The 20,176-nt window shown below is 40.4% G+C and overlaps 1 protein-coding gene across 2 annotated transcripts in view; it reads left to right on the forward strand.

The window, feature by feature from the left end:
- CDKL4 (cyclin dependent kinase like 4) overlaps positions 1 to 20,176 on the forward strand; it is a 58,496-nt gene that overhangs the window by 33,361 nt on the left and 4,959 nt on the right. For both annotated transcript variants that reach the window (XM_027865504.1, XM_027865505.1), the window contains exons 8-9: positions 2,106 to 2,188; positions 7,503 to 7,559. In XM_027865504.1, coding sequence (XP_027721305.1) covers positions 2,106 to 2,188; positions 7,503 to 7,559 — 140 coding nt within the window. The remainder of the gene's footprint in view (positions 1 to 2,105; positions 2,189 to 7,502; positions 7,560 to 20,176) is intronic.

Below are 20,176 nucleotides of genomic sequence, written 5' to 3' on the forward strand. Positions count from 1 at the left end.
ATATCTGATTGGTCAGCAGTTTCTGTCCCCTAAATTAAGGAGTTTCCCTTTCCTCCCTGCCCCTCATTGCCCTAGAGGTTTTTCATCTACTTGTGTTCCCTGCTCTGGCTGTTACTGAATTCTAAAACAATAACTGTGATTCAGAGTATGGTTTATCAGAGATTTGCATCATACATAGAAACTGCAGGGTTTTAACTGTGATGTGCACCCCGCTGGTTAATCCCATCTTGCTTATTCTTGTGCTTGAGGTTATTATGCCTGAAGACCACTTAGTTTCTTCTGTTGCAGCAGGATCTTAATTGAAAGGTATCGCAGAGGGTGTGCTGGAGTCTGCTGGAGTCAGCTGGAGCAGGCTCTGAGAACTGATTGTGAAATTTTCAGTGTGAGCATTTACATCTGAGAAATTGGCAAATGCTGCAAGTCAAGGCTTGTTTTACTATTTTGTCAATTGTCTAAACTTAAGAAAGTGATGGAGGAAATGTTAATAATGCAAACTACACTTAAAAGTGTATCCTGTGTATATTTTTCTGGTGAGCTCTTTGTTAAACATTCAACAGCTCACTCCTGGGTATTTTTTTTTCCTGGGTATTTTCTGCAAGAGAAATAGTATGGCACAGTGGGAGTGAATCCTACTAGGTGCCAAGCACTATGCTAAGCACCCCCCCCTTTTTTGTTAAACAATATTATCCTCATAATTATCCTGTAATTATGCCCAGAGGTTGAGTGACTTGCCTAGGGTCACACAGCTCACGAGTGTCTAAGGCTGGTTTTGAACTCAGGTCTATTCTGACTCTAAGCCCACCACCAGCTGCCTTTTGTGACTAGAGCCAGGAAGACCTGGGTTCATACCTTGGCTGTGTGTCATTTTAACTTCTCATGACCTCAGTTACTATAACTCTAAAACTCTAAGTTGCAAAGTAGAGAAAATAAAACATATAGTGATTACAGTAACGTGAATGGAAAGAACAAATAACTAAAACTGAACACTATATAATTACAATAACTGATCTTGACCCCAAAGAAGAGTTGAAAAAGCATACCTCCTTCCCTCGTTTGCAGAGGTGGGGGATGGGGGGGCTGTGGGTATGGAACACTGCATATACTGTCAAAGACATCTGATGAATTGGTTGGTTTTGCTGAATTGTTTCTCCCCCCACCCTCTTTTTTGTTCTTTGTTATAAGGGATGGCTGCTTGGGTAGGGGAGAGGGAATTAATCTATTCATATATGAAAGTGATAGAAAAATAAAAGCTATCAATAAGAATTTTTAAAGTAACAAACTGGTAGTTCCCCATGCCTATGTAATCGCAGTTTGGACTCCCCCTTCCCTCCAAAAAAAGCTTACATAGCACATTTTGCTCCTTAGCTTCTAGCTTTCATAGAGGCATCTTTACTATGAGAAGGGGCACATCATTTGAATCTAATGAGAAAATATTTGTAAACTGCTTAGCACAATGCATGGCACATAGTAGGTGTTATATAAATGTTAGCTGTTATTATTAATAATCATGGATATTTTAAACACCATTTCTTTCCCATATATCAACATCATATGGAGGAATTAGGAGAATGTTAATTTCTCTTAAGTTTACTTGCTACCTTGTATTACCAAGAGCCCCGTTCCAAGCCACAGTTGGGTATTAAGCCCCGGAGTTCTACTAGACTTGCCACCTGGATAGAGAAAACTTCCCCAAAGTTCCCAGCAGTGGCGATTGGGACCACCTGACCAAAAAATGAATACCACAAAGTAGCATGACTCTTGGGCATGAGAATTGTTTTAGCCTGTTTTACTGGTGGGTCTTTCCAGGCTGGCCTTTTGGGTACTCAGCTATTTAAGGCACACCCATTGTTGGGGTACCTGCAGCACAGAAAATGTAGGGTACAGTGTTACCATAAGCCATGCCATGTGCTTCTGACTCTGTCCCTCAAAAAGAGAGACAGAGACAGGGTCAAAGATATGCCTTTACACTTGCCTATTCCACTCAAAACTGGGAGAAAAATCAGTCCAACTTTTCTTTCATATCTGGGCCATAGGAAGTAAACTTTCAAAAAGTACTGTGACTCCATGACTAAATTTTTGTTTACTCTATTGTTGATATTTTATAGGAAAACTAATTCTGAGGCATCAGACCATCTTTAAAAACAACCAGTTTTTCCGTGGCATAAATATACCAGAACCAGAAGATATGGTATTGTATGCTCCTTGGGGAATTTGATCATTCATGGGCTTTCTTCTTCCACATGTGTATGTGTGGAGTGTGTGGTTTTAGGGGTGGACAGGCACGTGCCAGTTATTATTTTCCCTGACATCGCTGCTTTTGGCCCCTCTTTTCCCTATCTCATCGATATAATGACTGACGCCTAGATTCCAATTAAGGCAATAAAGAAACCAAAAGAACTTCTAAGCAAAAATTCCTTGACCCCTTTTAATTACAGTTTGATGTTAAACTAAACATCAAATGTTCGATGTTAAACTAAAATCAGAAATGTATTTAGGGACAGACAAGCCCTGACCCTGCTGTGGGCAGTGGAAACAAGTATTGGACCAGTGTGAAGACTTGGGTTCTAGTCCCATCTCTGCTATTGGGATCATGGGATGCTAGATTTAGAGCTGGAGGAGACCCCAGAGGCCTTCTGGTCCAACCTCTTTATTTTATAGATAAGGATCTGAGTCTCAGAGGGGTTCAATGAATTGTCCAAGATCACATAGCTAATAAGTAGATGAACCAGGATCTGTATCCAGGGTCTCAGACGCCAGACCCAGCATGCTTCCTATTGTACTACACTGCCTCTAATTAGTTATGTGATCTGAGATTCCATCTACTCTGTAAATATCTTGTATGCACGTGGCTGTATTTTGTCTGCCCCATAAAAATGTGGGCTCCTTGAGAACAGGCACCATATCTTTGCCTTTCTTTGTATCTCCAGCACTTAGCACAATGTCTGGCACTTAGTAAGAACTTATTAAATGCTTGTTGACTGACTGACCACCTATCTAGGCCTTCTTTTTCAGTTACTTTGAACTTTGACTTCAGTTTGTTATGTTCAGAAATAATGCTATGGCATTTGGGATAGAGTAATTCTGAAAAAGCAATGAATATGTATGGTACTTTGTGGCTAACATAAGTGATAAAATGCTGGAGAAATATTTATACTGCATTGTCACTCAGAAGGCTGGAAACACTAGGAGAAAGGTTGTGGCAAGTAGGCCCAGTTGAGGGCAGCAGAGAACTGTAAGACATTCCTGCTGAGGGATAACTGACCTGTAATAATAGGTATCCACCTAGGAACCTCCATGCTACAGGTTTCAAGTCATTATTTGCATGCTGTTGCCCTTACACTATATTTTTTAATATTGAATTTGTTCAGTTAATGAAAATCTATATCTCCCAATTAAGAAAGAAGGAAAAACAGAACCTTTGTAATAAATATGTATAATCAAGAAAAACAGGGACAATGTGGTCTAAAAAAGGATACATCTCAATTTGTACTCTGAGCCTATCACCTCACTCTCAAGAGTCAGGTGGCAGGTTTCCTCCTGAGTTCTCTGGAATCGTAGTTGGTCATTGTATTGATCAGCATTCTGAAGTCTTTCAAAGTTATTTATCTTTCCCACGCTGTTGTTGCATAAATTGTTCTCTGGGTTCTGCTTACTTCATTTTGCATCAGTTCATACAGATTTTCCCAGGTTTCTCTGAAACTTTTCATCATTTCTTAAAGCACAATAAATTTCCATCATATTCATATGCTATACTCTTTTTGCTCTTTTTTTGGGGGGGTGAGGCAATTGGGGTTAAGTGATTTGCCCAGGATCATACAGCTAGGAAGTGTCAAGTGCCTGAGGCCAAATTTGAACTCAGGTCCTCCTAACTCCAAGGCTGGAGCTCTACCTACTATGCCACCTAGCTGTCCCTATATGCTATCTTTTGTTCAACCATTCCCCAATTGATGGGCACCCTGTTTAGATTCCAGTTCTTTGCCACCACAAAAAAAGCTACTACAAATATTTTTGTACATATGAGTAGTTTTCCTCTTTCTTTAATTTCTTTAGAGATTATTGACTCTATGATAATACCATTATCTTAAAATTATATGCTCCTTCATAGTTACATAGTTCTCTCTATATTACATATATGTATATATACATAACATATCTATACACATACATGCATGTATATGCCTATGAATATACATATGTATACATACACATATGCATGTATGTATATATACCTATATATACATTGCACATATGCATACATATGTGTATATGTGATTTTCATTTCACAACTCCATGAAGTAAGGCAGGGAGGTATATTAATCCCATTTCACATGTGAGGAAACTGAGGTTCAAGTAGGTTCTCAATTAAGTGATGAGTTCAAGATCAAATACTGAGACTTGTTAAAAGTTGTAGCCTCAACCTATGAGGAAGGCAGCTGGGAAAGCCACTATTTTAAGATGGATAATAAGTTGGATTAAACATGTTCTGACCAGCATGGAAATTTTGTACTGCATTCTTGCTTTGTGCATTTGAAGCAAGAACCAAAGGTGTTTTGACATTCTAATTGGAGGAAAGGCTTGTTTGACTGTCTTTTGGTTTTTCCAGGAAATGTAAAGTGTTGTTATGACACTGGCTATAATACACCTGGTCATAGCCGACACAAAAACTTGGCCCATAGCGGCTATTTTAAAAGTCAAGGTGAGTCCCATGCAGGCCCTTCAAATGTAGCTGTGTTGCCAATGCTGCCATTGGAGTCACTTGCTCTAGATGACCTGCCTAACTCCTGAGTCAGAGCCAAGCATTGCACCCACCAGTCCACATTACCTCTCTTACACTATTATAGTAGGTTCCTATATGATGGATTTTTAGAATATAGGTCTTCGACATTTTTTTATTTTTACATCCAGATAAAAATTAATTTTTTTCTTTTTAAAAACAAAAAGAAGGAAAAAAAACTTGTTAGAAACTGCATAAAATATTTCATTTTTTTTTTGCAAAGTAATTGGGGGTTAAGTGACTTGCCTAGGGTCGCACAGCTAGTAAGGGTCAAGTATCTGGTCTGAAATCAGATTTGAACTCAGGTCCTCCTGACTCCAGGGCCAGTGCTCTATCCACTGTGCCACCTAGCTGCCCCCATAAAATATTTTAAAATAAATAATCAGAGAAAGAAATGTCTATGGGGAAAATGTTTCGTCCAGGAATGTTTTCTTCTCTTTAAAGGAAATAAACGTCTTATCCATTGTTGTATCCTTATTGTGGCATATGAATGATCATTTAACAAAATCCCAATTAGTGCATTCATCAGACAAGAATCCACAGGGAGCATCTCTAAATTCTTTCTGTTGCCCTGATTCAGGAAACTGGAGGAGGACAACATAATGAGTTTTCTTCTTGACGTTGATTTTCTGTTTTCTTTCAAGTTAAAGTTTGGTGATTGTCTTTAAACCACAAATGGTCTAGAATTTGCCTGTGGAAAGAACTTGCCAGTAAAGGATAACACCTATATTCAGAAACCATACGATTGATAGGCGTACTCTGGATATAGGAGAAATGCTTAACTTCATTCTTTAGATTTCAGTCTGAAACCTAATGCCAATCTGGTTGGATAACTATGAATCAATCACAGCTTTAAGATTATTTGCATGAGGGCCGCTAGGTGGTGCTAGCGGATAGAGCACCAGCCCTAGAGTCAGGAGGACCTGAGATCAAATCCCACCTCAGACACTTACTAGCTGTATGACCATGAGCAAGTCACCTAACCCCGATTGCCTCCCAAAAAAGGGGGAGGGATTATTTGCACGAAATCCTAAGCAGTAATTATTATAGCTTATATTTCCATAGTATAGGAGGCAGCATGCCATAGAGGATAGAGAGCTGGCCTGTGAACCAGAAAGATGCTAGTTCATCTCCCGCCTCTGATATTTACTGACTGTGAATCATAGACAAATTACATAACCTTTCAGAGCTCCAGGCAACTCTCTGAGACTATAACTAGCAGTGGAAGTGCCAACTGTATTGGTAGAGGGAATTTCAGTTCTTCTACAGATCAATGAAAACAACTGATCCCTACCCCACTGACAGCACTGCTTTTTAGTTACAATGTATTTCCCTACATCAGAGGGTTGATGTGAGGAAAGTTCATTGTAATATGTGAAACACTATGTAAGTAGGAATGATCATGCATCATTGGCCATATGATCCTCACAACAACATTGTGGGATAGGTAGGGCAAGACAATGCCTTTTCTCAGATGAGGAATCTGAGTGTTAGAGGGATGAATTGACTCGCTCAGAGTCACATCTAGTAAGTGACAGTCAGGACCTCTTTTGACTCCAAGACCAGTGCTCTTTCCATCATAACTTGTGGCATCTTTCAGAGAGAAACTGAAGATCTAGGTCCCTTAGTGAGGCCAAGAAAGCATCTTTTGGAACAGATGTCCAGACAGTGGCCCAAATTTGTGGATACCCAGAATGGCTTGTCTTTGCTTAGTTTGTTCTGATTATTTGATAGATAACAGGTGACACCTTTGGTTTGCATAATATCTTGATAACATCATATTCTAAATACTTTATCATGTTTCTCACAAAAAATCCAATTAGGTGGGCTTTGAATATGACACTTAAATGAGAACCTTTCTGAAACTCAGTTTCCCCATCTGTAAAATAAGAATAATGTCTTTCCTATCTCTTTCACAGAGCTGTTGTGAAACCCAAACTATATATATATATATATATATATACACATACATATATATATATATGTTTAAAGGACTTGGTAATTATGAAGGAGTGTATGATGGTAAGCTAGAGTTACCATAATAGAGCCAACATTGGTAATACCAATGGCTAGAATTTATATAACCCTTTATAAACGAACTATATATTTATATAGTTTGTAAAGCAAACTTTTTTTTTTTTGATGAGGCAGTTGGGGTTAAGTGACAGAGTTACACAGTTAGTAAATGTCAAGTGTCTAAGGCCAGATTTGAACTCAGGTCCTCCTGACTCCAAAGCCAGAGCTCTATCCACTGCACCACCTAGCTGCTCCTTGTAAAGCACTTTTGATCCTCACAACAAACCTTGTGAGCTAGGTTCTAGTATTATTCTCATTTTACAGATGGGGAAACTGAGGCAGAGAGCAGATAAGTGACTTGTCCTGGCAGCTAGTGTCTGCAACTAGATTTGAACTCAGTATTGGTGTCTCTTATGTTACAGAATTATTATTCACTTAGAGAAGAGGAAACTGAGGCTCACATTAACCCAGCATCACTTAATGAGCCAGCAGTGTAACTGAAGAACAAGAGGACGGAACTCTGAAGAAATGCCTTCTAGTACAATGTACTCTGGTAGAAACAGATGTGAATTTTGTAAATCAAAGGAAAAAAAAACTATTTGTTTTCTGCTGCATCAGTCTAGTTGATGCTATCAGTCCAGGGTTCTTATAAATCCAGCTCAGCACAATTTTGGTTAGTTGCATCATTGACATTTCTTTGTTTTTCCCCCAGGAAACTCTTGAGGAAAAATTTCCTGAAACTCCTCCAGTGGCTTTGAACTTCATGAAGGTACTTTAGGTTCCATTATATCTAGAACTGCTAGATTCAATAGCAGCTTTTATGAAGTGCTACGATGTTTACCTCTTTGCCTGTCAGATTAAAGCATAGATGCCAATAAGTAAAAATGGAGTAATTTAGAAGGGAGACAGTGTGTGCCAATAACTGGGAGCAACAGAAAAAAAGTCTCCTCCTGTAGGAATGAGCACATGAACTTAGTGTAGAAGGACGCTCAGGATTCTCTTAAGAGTGGAGGTGAGAAGGGAATGCATTCCAGGTATAGTGTAAAAGTAGAGAGATGGGAAAAGGCTTGTTAATTACAAGGAGCAGCTTGTAGGCCAGCATGCCTAGAACCCAGAGTGTATGATGGGGAATACTGTGAAATATCTAGAAAGGTAGGTGGAAGTGGGATTGTGGAGGATTTTAAGTGTCAGCCTGATTGTATTTTATCATAGAATCACACTAGATTTTTTGAAGGGAGTGATATGCTCAGATACGTGCTTTGGGATATTAATTTGGCAGCTGTGTGGAGAGTGAATTGGAGGAGGGGAGGCTTGAGGCAGGGAGACCATTAGAAGGTTATTTCAGTAGTCCAGCAGAGGGACAATGAAAGTCGGAGCTAATGTTGTGACTGTATGAGTGGATAGAAGGAGACATACACAAGGCATGTTGTGAAGATTAAAATGGTGAGATTCAGCTGTGGAATTGGCAGTGGATGTGTGGGGTGAGGGAGAGAAATAAAGGATGATACTGAGGTCATGAGCCTGGGTCACTGAGAGGGTAGTGGTACCCATGGCAGTAGTAGGGTAGTTCAAAAGAGGAGAGGGTTTTGGAGAAAAAAAATAATGAATTCTGTTTTGGATTCATTGAGTTTGAGATCCCTATAGGGCATCCATCCAATTTTAGATGTCCAGGAGGCAGTTGGAGATGTATGACCATAGCTCAATAAACAGTGTAGAATTGGAGATCTTTAAAGAGATGATCATTGAACCCATTGAATCCAATGAACCCATGAAAGCTAATGAGATCACAAAATAAGATAATATAGAGTGAAAAGAAAAGAGGATTCAGGGCAGAGCAGATTTGATGGAGATGGAGAATCAGAAGACAGGAGAGACCAGACAGAGATAAGATCCAAGAGAGAAGAGTCATGAAAGACTAGAGAGGAGAGAGTTTCCTTGAGAACAGCATGGTTGATAGTGTCATTTACTGCTGAGAAGATCAACATGGATAAAGGGCCATTAGATTTGCCAATTAATAGATCATTGGTAACTTTGAAGAGAGCAGTTTCAGCTGCATGATGAGACTAGATCTCATCTCAATTAACTCATATTGAGCTTGCAGTTCACTAAAACTCCGTCATTTTCATATTACTACTGTCTAGCCACATATGCCACATCATGTACTAATGAAGTTGATTTTTTTTAACCAAGTGTAAGACTTTTCATTTGTCTTTTCAAAATTTCATTTTATTATCTGTGGTCTGACATTCTAGCCTGTGAAGATCTTTTTGAATCTTGATTCTCTTCTAGTACATTGGCTATGCCTCCCTGCATTGTGTCATCTATCAGTTTGATGAGCATGCCTTTATCCAAATTACTGATAAAAGTATTAAATAACAAAGGACCAAGCACAGATTTCTGGAGCTCTCCATTAGAGCCTTCCTTCAAATCTGACATAGAACCACTGTTGACTTCTTTTGGGTTTAGCCACTCAGCCAGTTACAAATCCCACATCTTTTCAGTTTTTCCGAGAAAATAACATGACTTTGTCAAATGCTTTACTAAACTCAAAGTAAACTGAATTTATAGTATCTGTCTGATTCTATTCAATTTAATTCAATAAACATTAAGAACCCCTTACATGCAAGGTACTATGTTAGCCTTTGGAGATACAAAGGCAAAATGATAATCCCTGTTTGTTTTGAATAAGGTATACCATTTTAGAGAAAATTCAACATCCTGTATTCAACAGGATGATAAGTTGTTGAAAGACTGCTTTACATAACCATGTTGGGGTAGAAATCAGAATTCTATCAAGAGAAAACCAAGATAGTCCAGAATCAGTGAGAATAAAGTCAATAATAAAAGACCAGAAGAGAAAAGCAGACTCAGGTCATGTCAGGGACTCATCTTCAGGCTTGCATTAAGCCTCTGCCCCTGGCGCATGAGAGACAGGGAGCCCAAAAAGCCAGCTGTCCAGTGTAGAAGATGAGGCTATTCCTGACTAGTCAGCTGGAACCCATCAGTCAATCATTTAATAAACATTCATTAAACATTGATTAATAAACACTTATTAAGCACCTGCCCTGTGCCAGGCACTATGCTAAGTGCTGTCAGAGCAGAAGATGAGACCTTTCCACATGATATGGATATCAAACATCCTTTGACATAGGAAAATGTTTCCCCATCTTCAGAGGCACTGAGGCATCATTATCAATTCAGGATCCTTAATGTGAGCCACAATTTATCATTCACAACTTTATCAAAACACAGTCATAGCTAGCCTATGGCAACCAGGGCTTTCCTTGTGGTTTTCAATAGCTGGAGTGAAGCTCCCTTCTTCCCTATGGTGACCACTCTCCCTGTAGGGCCAGGCAGCACAATTGCTCCCAGGTCACCACCCCCAGGTCTCATCAGATTTAGAGGTACAGGGGCTGCTAGGTGGAGCAGTGAATAGAGCTTTGGCCTTGGAGTCAGGAGAACCTGAGTTCAAATCCAGCCTCAGACACTTAACACTTAACTAGCTGTGTGACCCCGGGCAAGTCACTTAAGCCCGATCGTCTCACCAAAAAGCAAAAAAAAAAAAAACCAGATTTAGAGGTACACATTTTTCAGAGTCCTGCCTTTCCATTGTCCACCCCTCTGGGGTGCAGATCAAACTCATGGTTCTATAGATTTAGGACCTTAAAAGTCATCCAATCCAATCCCTTCATGACAGATGAACTGAGGCTGAGAGAAGTTAATGACTTGCTCAGGGTCACATGCCTAGTAAATATCTGAGGTGAGATTTGAACCCAGAATCAGACTACCCCACTTCCAATAAAATTGCACCTATGGTTAGACTGTCCTCTCTTCTGTGCTACCCTTTTCCCAACTGAATCTGCCTCAGGCACGAGAATTCTTAGTAATGGCTCCATCCAAAGAGGTCACTCACCATAAGGGATAATAATAAATAACCCTGTGTCATCTTCATCTCAAATTGACCTTTGGCCACAGAATGTCAGATGTCTTTACTCTGGTTCAAATATTACCCTGAACTTCTGGCTTCTGGCTTAACTTCTAAATGTCTGACATTCTTAATGAAAGCTCTAATGCTTTCAGTTATGATGTTCAAACACCACAATTTTTCCTAATGTTGATCATGGTCTTGCCCAGAAAATTTTGCCCAAAGCAATCTTGGGTTACCAAAGGTAGCAATCAGTATAGCCCCAAGGGGAGAAAACAGTTCAGTCTTGTCATAAAAACACAGGGACACCATGACATATTTAGCAAGTCAGTCAATCGGCATTTATTAAGTGCTTACTATGTTCCAGGTACCTTGCTAAGTGCTGAGGATACAAAGAAAGGCCAAAAACAGTCTCTGCCCTCAAGGAGTTCACAATCTAGTGGAGGAAACAACACACCTCTTTCTTACAGAAGGTGGAATTTGAGTTCAGTCTTGAAGGAAGCCAAGGAAGCAAGGAGGTAGAAGAAAAGAGGGGGAACATTCAGGCATGGGGGACAGCCAATGCAAATGCCCAGCTGGGAGATGGACTGTAATACCTGAGGAACAACAGTAGACCAGTGTAACTACATTGTAGAGTGTGTGAGGGGGAGTAAAGAGTAAGAAGACAAGAAAGGTGGGAAGGGGCCAGGTTGTGAAGGGCTTTAAATGCTAACAGAATACTTTATATTTGATCCTGAAAGTAATGGAGAGTCATGTGATTTTACTGAGTACATTGAGGAAAGGAGAAACATGGCCAGATTTGTACTTTAGGAGAATCACTTTGGCAGGTGAGTTGGAGGATGGATTAGAGTAGGGAGAGACTTGAGGCAAAGGGACCAATTAGAAAACTATTGCAATAGTCTAAGCAAGGGGTGCTGTGTGAGACCATCCCTCCACAAGAGTGATGGTGTTATGAGGGGAGAGAAGATAACACGCGAGAGATGTTGTGAAGGTAGAAATGGCAACATTTGTCAATGAATTGGGTGGATGAGATGAAAGCAAGAAAGAAACTGAGGACGACTCTGAGGTTTTGAACGTAGGTGACTGGGAGGATCGTGGTTCCCTTGACAGTAATAGGAAGCTAGGATGAGGGGAAAGATAATGAGTTCTGTTTTGCCTATATTGAGTTTGAGATACCTATAGGACGTTGAATTCAAGATGTCCAAGAGGATAGTCACGATGCAGGCCTAGAGTTCAGGAGAAAGAGTAGGGATAGATATATAGTTCTTGGAATGATCTGCCTAGAAGTGAAAATTGAATCCATAGGACCTGATGAGATCACCAAGTGAGATGGTATAGAGAAGGGTTATTGGGGTTTTTGGTTTTTTGTTTTTTTGTGTGTGTGCCATAAACTCCTTTGATAGCCTGGTTAAGCCTATACATCTCTTCTCAAAATAATGTTTTTGAATTAATTGAAGAAAATTCCCACTAAAGGTTAGTGTGTATATATATATATATTTATGTATGTATGTATGTCTTTTCCCCATTCAAATTTGGAGACTCCTTGAAATCTGTTCATAGACCTCTAAGTTAGGAATTCTTAGTATAGAGGGAAAGAGAAAATGATTGAGGTCAGAGTCTGGGGGGATACCCCCTATTAATGGCCATTACATAGGTGAAGATCCAATGAAAGAGACTGAGGAGAAGGTCAGGCAGAGAGGAGGAGAATCAGGAAAGAGCAGTGTCATGAAAACCTAGAGAGAAGAGTGTATCCGGAAGGAGGGGGTCATTAACAGTGTCAGAGGCTGCAGAAAGGACACGAAAAGGAGGATTTAGGAAAAAAGCACATTGGATTTGCCAATTAAGAGATCGTTGGTAACCTTGACTTAAGGTTAAAGTTGTTGACTTAACATGGCAGCTGTTGGACATCAGAAACATGGACAGTTCCACTCCACCGGCAGAAACAGGGCTTCAAAAGGCGGAAGATTGAGTTGGTCAAAGTGATGGCTCATTACCATGGCCTATAAACCCCATTCTGTCATTTCCTTAACTCTATTTGAGAATCCTAATCATCCTTGGTTTTTTGCTCAATACCTACTTCTTCTGATGGCTCACCTGATACTATCCCTTTGCCTTATTTCAGGGGCTCTGGTTTTAATCTGCCTCCCCTCACGTAGTTGGTAATTCTGCTGCAAAATTCTGTATCTGAGTGTAGGATAAATGGAAAACCCACATCCATTCTTTTTTCAAGCACACCATAAATAGCATGGGACCATTAGGCTTCACATCATGATTGACTCCCATAACCGACATCGGCATAGTTCCTATTACTCTTTTATCTTCATCTGACTTCGAAGTCAGCACTCATATGCCTGACCTTTGACCTGGTTCAGGGCTCCTTAGGACATGTCACCTCCCTATAGGGGATCAAAATGGACTCACAGAAGATCAATGTGATTGGTAGACACTGTTCAAGCATCATTGTGATCCAGCGCTTCTGGGGACATCAGCTATTGCTGATGTTTTATTTAACATTCTTCCCTGAGCAGCTCACTCCAGAAGAATAAGCTATTCCAGTGATTCTAACAATGCATACGTCTCCAACAACTTTTGGTTCAAAAATGTCCCTGTTCTTGATTATGTCTCAATCATCAGTTGCCCTTCATTGGTTTTGTTTTTGTTTTTTGGTGAGGCATTTGGAGTTAAGTGACTTGCCTAGAGTCACACAGCTAGTGAATATTATGTGTCTGAGGTCGGATTTGAACTCAGGTCCTTCTGACTTCAGGGCTAGTGCTCTATCCACTGTGCCGCCTAGCTTCCCCCCGCCTTCTTTTAGGCAATTGGGTTAAGTGACTTGCCCAGGGTCACACAGCTAGTAAGTGTCAAGTATTTGGTCTGAGGCTGGATTTGAACTCAAGCTTCATTGTGGAAGCAGATGCATCTTGTCACCAGGGGAGTGGTCCTATAGCATCCAAATAAGTCATTCAGATATTAGACTCTTGCATTTATTATTACCATGGATAGTTAGGTGAGTTCTGGGCCTAGAATCAGGAGGACCAAAGTTCAAATCCAGCCTTAAGACCTTACTAGCTCTTCTGCCTTAGTTTCCTCAACTGTAAAATGGGGATAATAATAGCACCTACTTCCTGGGTTGTAGAGAGGATCAAATGAGATATTTGAAAAGCACTTAGCACAGTGTCTGGCATATAGTAGGTGCTTAATAAATGCCTATTTCATTTTTTCCATAAATTGAACGCTAAGCATCTAGAGAATGAAAGAGATTTTTTTTTTGTTATTGTGTCCACTTTCAGGATGTGGCAACACTATTTTGGGGCCCCATAAAGAGTAACTCCCAGACTCTAGAACATCCTGTGAAAAATCTTTGCCTAATGAAATATCTACTGGTCCCTTTTTGTTGCTCAAATCATCTTCCAGATTCACTCCAATTGGTATAAGACCCTCCTGAGGTGACCTGAGACTTCTGAATATGAGAAGATATGTGCTGATTTGTAGCCATCTGGGTGAAACTTAGAACCAAATAGTCAAGTCTGAGTGACTCCTGAGCCTACTACTTAGTCCCGCTTAATCCATGGTCACCATGGACTTTCCCCAGTTTACAGATGTTCCTACCCCCCACTTCCTAATTCATAATATGCTTTTGAATAACATTTTTTAGGCTTGGAAGTCAATTTTATCTATCATCCATCCACTACCAACAGAAGGATGGGTAAGAAAAAAGTTCAAATCACAAATTAGAATAATACCTCCACTGTTGCATAATATATCAGCTGGATAATTTAATGAATCAGCCTCTGTACCATTGAATTTACATCTAACAGTCTGGTCCACTCCTTTGAACAAAATAACTTTTGTTTTACTTGGCATGGTATTTCCCCATCCTTACTTCACTCAAGTCAGTCAGTCCAATATAGACCTGCCTTTAGAGGAATTAGATCAAAGCTGCATCCAAAGATCCTCTCCAACACTGGGGAAGCATCTGGATGTGGGAGACCCAACACTGGCCATATGTGCAGTATTTTTGCATTGTCCAACTATCAAAAGTTAGCTATTTCGTTGGGACTTCCCTTATCACTGACATGTCCATTGTGTGGCCCTTGAGTTTCAGCTACCAGGAACTATCTGGTCTTCAATTGTTCCCTCCTTCGCGCCTCTAAGCTTTATCATCCATATCTATAAACGCTGCTTCCCTCATCTTCTCTTTCCCACCTCCCTCCTCCTTTGCACTCATCCTCATTCCCTCCACAAAGACGAAAATGACTTAGAAGTCCAAAAATTCAATGTGACCCTGGGCAAGTTACTTAACCTCTAAGTGCTATAGGTAATTAAGGCTGTAAATTGCAGAGAAGGTAATGACCTGCATTAGTAGAAGGAATTTTTTCATCTGGGAGTTCCCCATACCAGTGAAATCACAGGCTCTATCTGTACCTGTTCCTATGGTGCAAAAACAGTATTTGAAGGGCTATCATCTTAATGATCCATTTCATGCTTTGTATTTGTCTAGGTAGGGCAGCTAGGTGGCGCCATACTGCATAGAATGCTGGGCGTAGAGTCAGGAAGACTTATCTTGAGTTCAAATCCAGCCTCAGACACTTACTGGACAAAAATTCGGTGTGACCTTGGGCAAGTCACTGAACTATTGATTGATGGCACCTACCTCCCAGGGTTGTTGTGAGGAATGAGATAATATTTGTAGAAGCCCTCAGCACAGTGCCTGGCACATAGTAGATTCTGTATAAGTGCTTATGCCCTTCCCTTGTCCTTTCTAGTAAAGATATCAGAAACTCCTGGGAAGGTCAAGTTGATTCCTTATCAAGAGGGATTAAAAAAAAGAGGGGTTAAGCCCATTATAACTCGGTGAGGTGCCCTTTGCAGTAGGCTCCATTTAGAAGATGGAACAAGCTCAGTGGCAATGGGATTGCAGAAATAAAAGCCATGATTATGCTTCAGCTTTTGTTAGAGTCACTCCTTTTCCATGTGGGTGGGCATAGGGTGATTTCAGCCAGAGCCTAAAGCCTTTTGCATTGGTGCCTGCTGTCTTCAGCTGCCTTTGACCTCACCTTGTCTGAACTCAACCACCTACTACTTCTACTGCCTACCCTAACAGCTGTCCTTTCTGTCCTCAGCTGCCAGGGGAAATTAGGAGAGGATTCCCGGATTGCCAAGGACTGGGAAATCCAATGTCAGGATGATGATGATGATGATGATGATGATGATTATATCTCCTTCTGCCCCCCATTTTGTGAGGACAGGGGGCATGACACCATGGAACCATGCCAGAGGCAATTAAAAAATACTGTCTTTTGAAGGGCTTTTTTTTAATCTTAACTGGAAAACTTTTTTTTTCTCCCAATTTGGATTTTCTGTATCAAGATATTAGAAAATCATTTAAGATTTTCTAGAAATATACTTTTAAACCTCTTTATACTTAAATGCATCCTTTAGGTGGTGTTTTTCTAATGTGCATTACTCTACCCCAATTCCCTAAAACTGATTATCTGAAAAGATTAATCTAAATTTATAGAGGTTCTTAACCTAGAGTCTACAGACCCCCAAGAGGACCATGGATAGATTCTAGGGAATCCATGAACTTGGATAGAAAAATATTACATTTTTATTTTCACTAACCTCTAAGTGAAATTTAGCTTTTCCTTTAATTATTTTAAAACATTCTTCTGAGAAGGGGTCTGTAGGCCTCACCAGACTGCCAAAGGAGTCTGTGACCAAAAAAAAAAGGTTAAGGACCTCTGGTCTAAAATGAAGCTAGGCCAGAATAGATTAATTTGAAATCAGGAAAGTTAATTAGTAATAAGGTAGTAGTCAAAGAGTTACACACAAGGCTTAAAGTAGGTGAAATAAACAAAAATACCCAGAAATGGTTCATCCTTAACTGATTCTGACCTTGATCCAGCTGGGCACTCATTACTCCACGACTGCTCAGGGGGAGGGGTAAGAAGGCAGGAGTGGCTTTCTGGAGCCTCAGAGGTCAGGAAACAAAACTAAAGCTGTCAGAAGAATGTAAGTTTCTTGAGGGCAGGGACTGTGTCTGTTTTCATCATTGTGTCCTGAAGACCCAGGACACTGCTTTAAGCCTTATAAATGTGTGTCTTTTAGTGGATGAATTGTCACAGAATGCCATTCCCATTCACTTTAGACACTCCAAATTACAGATAATGAACATCCAAATTAAAAAAAAAAAGAAAGGTAGATGTGGAGTGGAAGACGGCAGTGAGAACAAAGGGAGTATGTCAAAATATAATGTAAAAAAAAAAATAAAAATAGGGCAGGTAGGTGGTACAGCGGATAGAGCACCAGCCCTGGAGTCAGGAGGTCCTGAGTTCAAATCTGGCCTCAGAAACATAACACTCACTAGCTGTGTGACTCTGGGCAAGTCACTTAACCCCAATTGCCTCACCAAAATATAATAAAAAAGTATAAAAAATATAATGTAAATTATATAGTGCCAAGATTAGTGTGGTTGATAATCTCTCTATCAGGGATTGAGAATCTTATTTTTTTCTCCTAAGAAAAGGTATTGATTCCAAGAAAACAAATCAAATCATAAGCAAAAAGCAACTTTATTTCATTCACCCACCTACCCAGAAGAAAATATGATGTGTTAGATATAAATATAATAATAATAACTAACATTTGTATGTAGTCCTTACTGTGTGCCAGGCACTGTGCTAAGTCCTTTACAATGATCATCTCACTCAATCCTCACAACAGCCCTGTTATTATAATATAATGTAATATAATGTAATATTATAGTATATTATATATAATTATTATAATATAATAGCAAGTGCTATTATTATCCCTATTTTATGGATGAGGAAACTGAGGCAAACAGAGGCTAAGTACTTTGCTCAGGGTCACACAGCTACTAAGTGTCTGAGGCTGGATTTGAACTCAGGTCTTCCTGACTCCAGGTCCAGTGCTCTATCCACTGTACTGCCTAGCTATATTTCATATGTTTGTGTGTGTGTGTGCGTATGTATGTATGTATAAAATTACATATCAAAAGAATGTATTTCTAAATATATTTTAAATACATTTCCAAAATATCAGAAACATAATGTATAAATATTAATGTGCTTATGCACTTTTAAGATTAAGGATAGTGAACCTAAAACTCTATTCACTAGATGCAGCATGAGATAAAACTATTTCAGCTCTGTAGCATGATCAGTTAAAGAGATAGAGAGGGAGGGTGGGAGAGGTGATAAAAGAGAAACAGATACAATGAAAGAGTTGGAAAGGATGTTGGCACAGAGTTGAGGTGGGGGGGGTGGAAAGTCAGGACACAGGGGAGTGAGCACATCCCCAGGAAGATCCCTCTTGGCCTTCCCTTGCAGTGGGGCTTCAATAGGAAACTGAGAAGGGTCCCATCCTCTGAAGCATGGAAAGGAGGGCTGATGGAGGGGCACTGCATAAACAGAGGCCTGGCCAGCCTCCTACGAGCAGGTCTGCAGCAACATCATGTTGGTGTTTAGCTCTTGAGTACTTTCCCTGAGCCTCTGTATTTGTGTGGACCCACCTGGATGCTGGCCTTCTGGGAGAAGAGGGCAGAAGAACGTAGGGCACATATACCTCCGGGTGTCAGTGTAGGGCCACAATTATGTGTAGGCCCACACACAGGTCACACTGAAAGAGGGAATTGAACTTGGATGAGTAATATCTCTGATTCAGTCTCAGAGTCACATATCTGAATTTGCCAGATGAGTTCATTTTCCTGTCCCTGGAAACGAATGTGGGATGTAATAGAGAAAGAGGAAAAGGTAGAGACATTGTCATACATGGAGCTTGATCAGTAGTGGAGCTGGCCAGATGGCTGGGACCTGAAGACCAGATACCTGTAGGAGGAGCGAGGGCATATGATTGCCAAAGGCCACAAAAGCAGGCCTTAGGAGAAAGCTCAGCTAGGCAAATACCCATTGTAAGAGTGGGTAGCAGGGGCAGCCAGATGGATCTGTGGATAGAGATCCAGCCCTGAAGTCATGAGGATCTAAGTTCAAATCTGGCCTCAGACACTTACTAGCTGTGTAACCCTGGGCAAGCCACTTAACCCCGATTGCTCTCCCCTCCCACCCCCAAAATGGGTAGCAGCAGGCAATATAGCATTGCTGGTAATGAGGTTTGGCAGCCGGTCATGGAGACTGCGGCCCCCCTTGACCTGCTGCCAGTAAATGAACCCACAGATGTAGAAATTATGGCTCTAGGATATGAAAAGGTTTGATTTAGGTGATGCAGAACTCAAGTTGGTACTGGGTGAGGAGCCAAGATGGGAACTCAGACACAGAGCAAGACAACAGAGGGACCTAGTTCCTGGAACTGAGTTACAAGATGGACATGATCATAGAGACATAAGGCAGGAAACAGTCACTAGAACCAGGGCACAAGATGAGAGCCAGTATTGCTGGCTGCTAGGTAGTGTAGTGGATAGAGTGGACCTGGAGCCAGGAACACCTGAGTTCCAACAGGGCTTCACATACTTGTCCTGTCAGGGGGAGGGTGGCATCAACTCACAGCATGGAGGGTATTATTGTATCAAGGCCAGACCCAAACCTTTTATCATTGGAGGCTCCATCTACAGTAATCTAGTCATCCTGAAGGCCAAAGTAGTCTCAAATCTAGAGGTTCATCTTTTGCATTTTTCATTTCATCATTTTTCATTTTTTTCATCTTTTATTTGTTTCTTACCTTGCTTATTATAAGAAGAAGTTATGAATTGATTCTAGTTTCAAGTTATTACTTGCCTTGTAGGGTTGTTTTGGAGGAAAACACTTTGTAAAACTTAAACTGTCATATAAATGTGAGTTGTTACTGTTTTGTTAGTTACAAGGAAGAAAAGATCCTTAAACAAGGGGTCATAAGATATTTGCATCTTGGACCCCCTTGGCAGTCTGGTGAGACTTACCAATCCCTTCTCAGAATAATGTTTTTAAATAATTTTTTAAAATGCTAAATTTCAGTCGGAGGTTGGTAAAAATAAGGATGTAATCCCCATCCCACTTCCCAATCCAAGGTCACAGATTCTCTAAAATCTAACCATAGACTTCCAGATTAAGAACCCCTTTCTAGAGACTCTCCTCTCTAGACTTCTGTGATATTGTTCTCTCTCTGTTCTCCTTTTTTTGACCACTCCTTTTAAGTCTCACTTGTTTGTTCTTTATCCAGGTCAAGAATCCTAAATATGAGGGCCCTCCAAGACTCTATTCTGGGTCCTCTTCCCTTTTCTCTCCATAGTATCTTACCTGGTGATCTCATCAGCTCCTGTGGGTTGAGTAAAAACATCCCTAGAACTCCTGTTTTAAACTGTTTGCTTTGGGGCAATGTAGGTAGGATAATGTAATTATCCCAAGGGTTGGCGAAAACTTACTGAATAGTTTTCCTTTGTTAACTCTAAAGTCAACATTTTGAGGCTGTCTCAAAGCCTAGCTTTAGTTAGGCTGGGAGTTGCA

Source organism: Vombatus ursinus, unplaced genomic scaffold (assembly GCF_900497805.2).
Source record: "Vombatus ursinus unplaced genomic scaffold, bare-nosed wombat genome assembly UNPS02014778.1, whole genome shotgun sequence".
Taxonomy (NCBI): Eukaryota; Metazoa; Chordata; class Mammalia; order Diprotodontia; family Vombatidae; genus Vombatus; species Vombatus ursinus.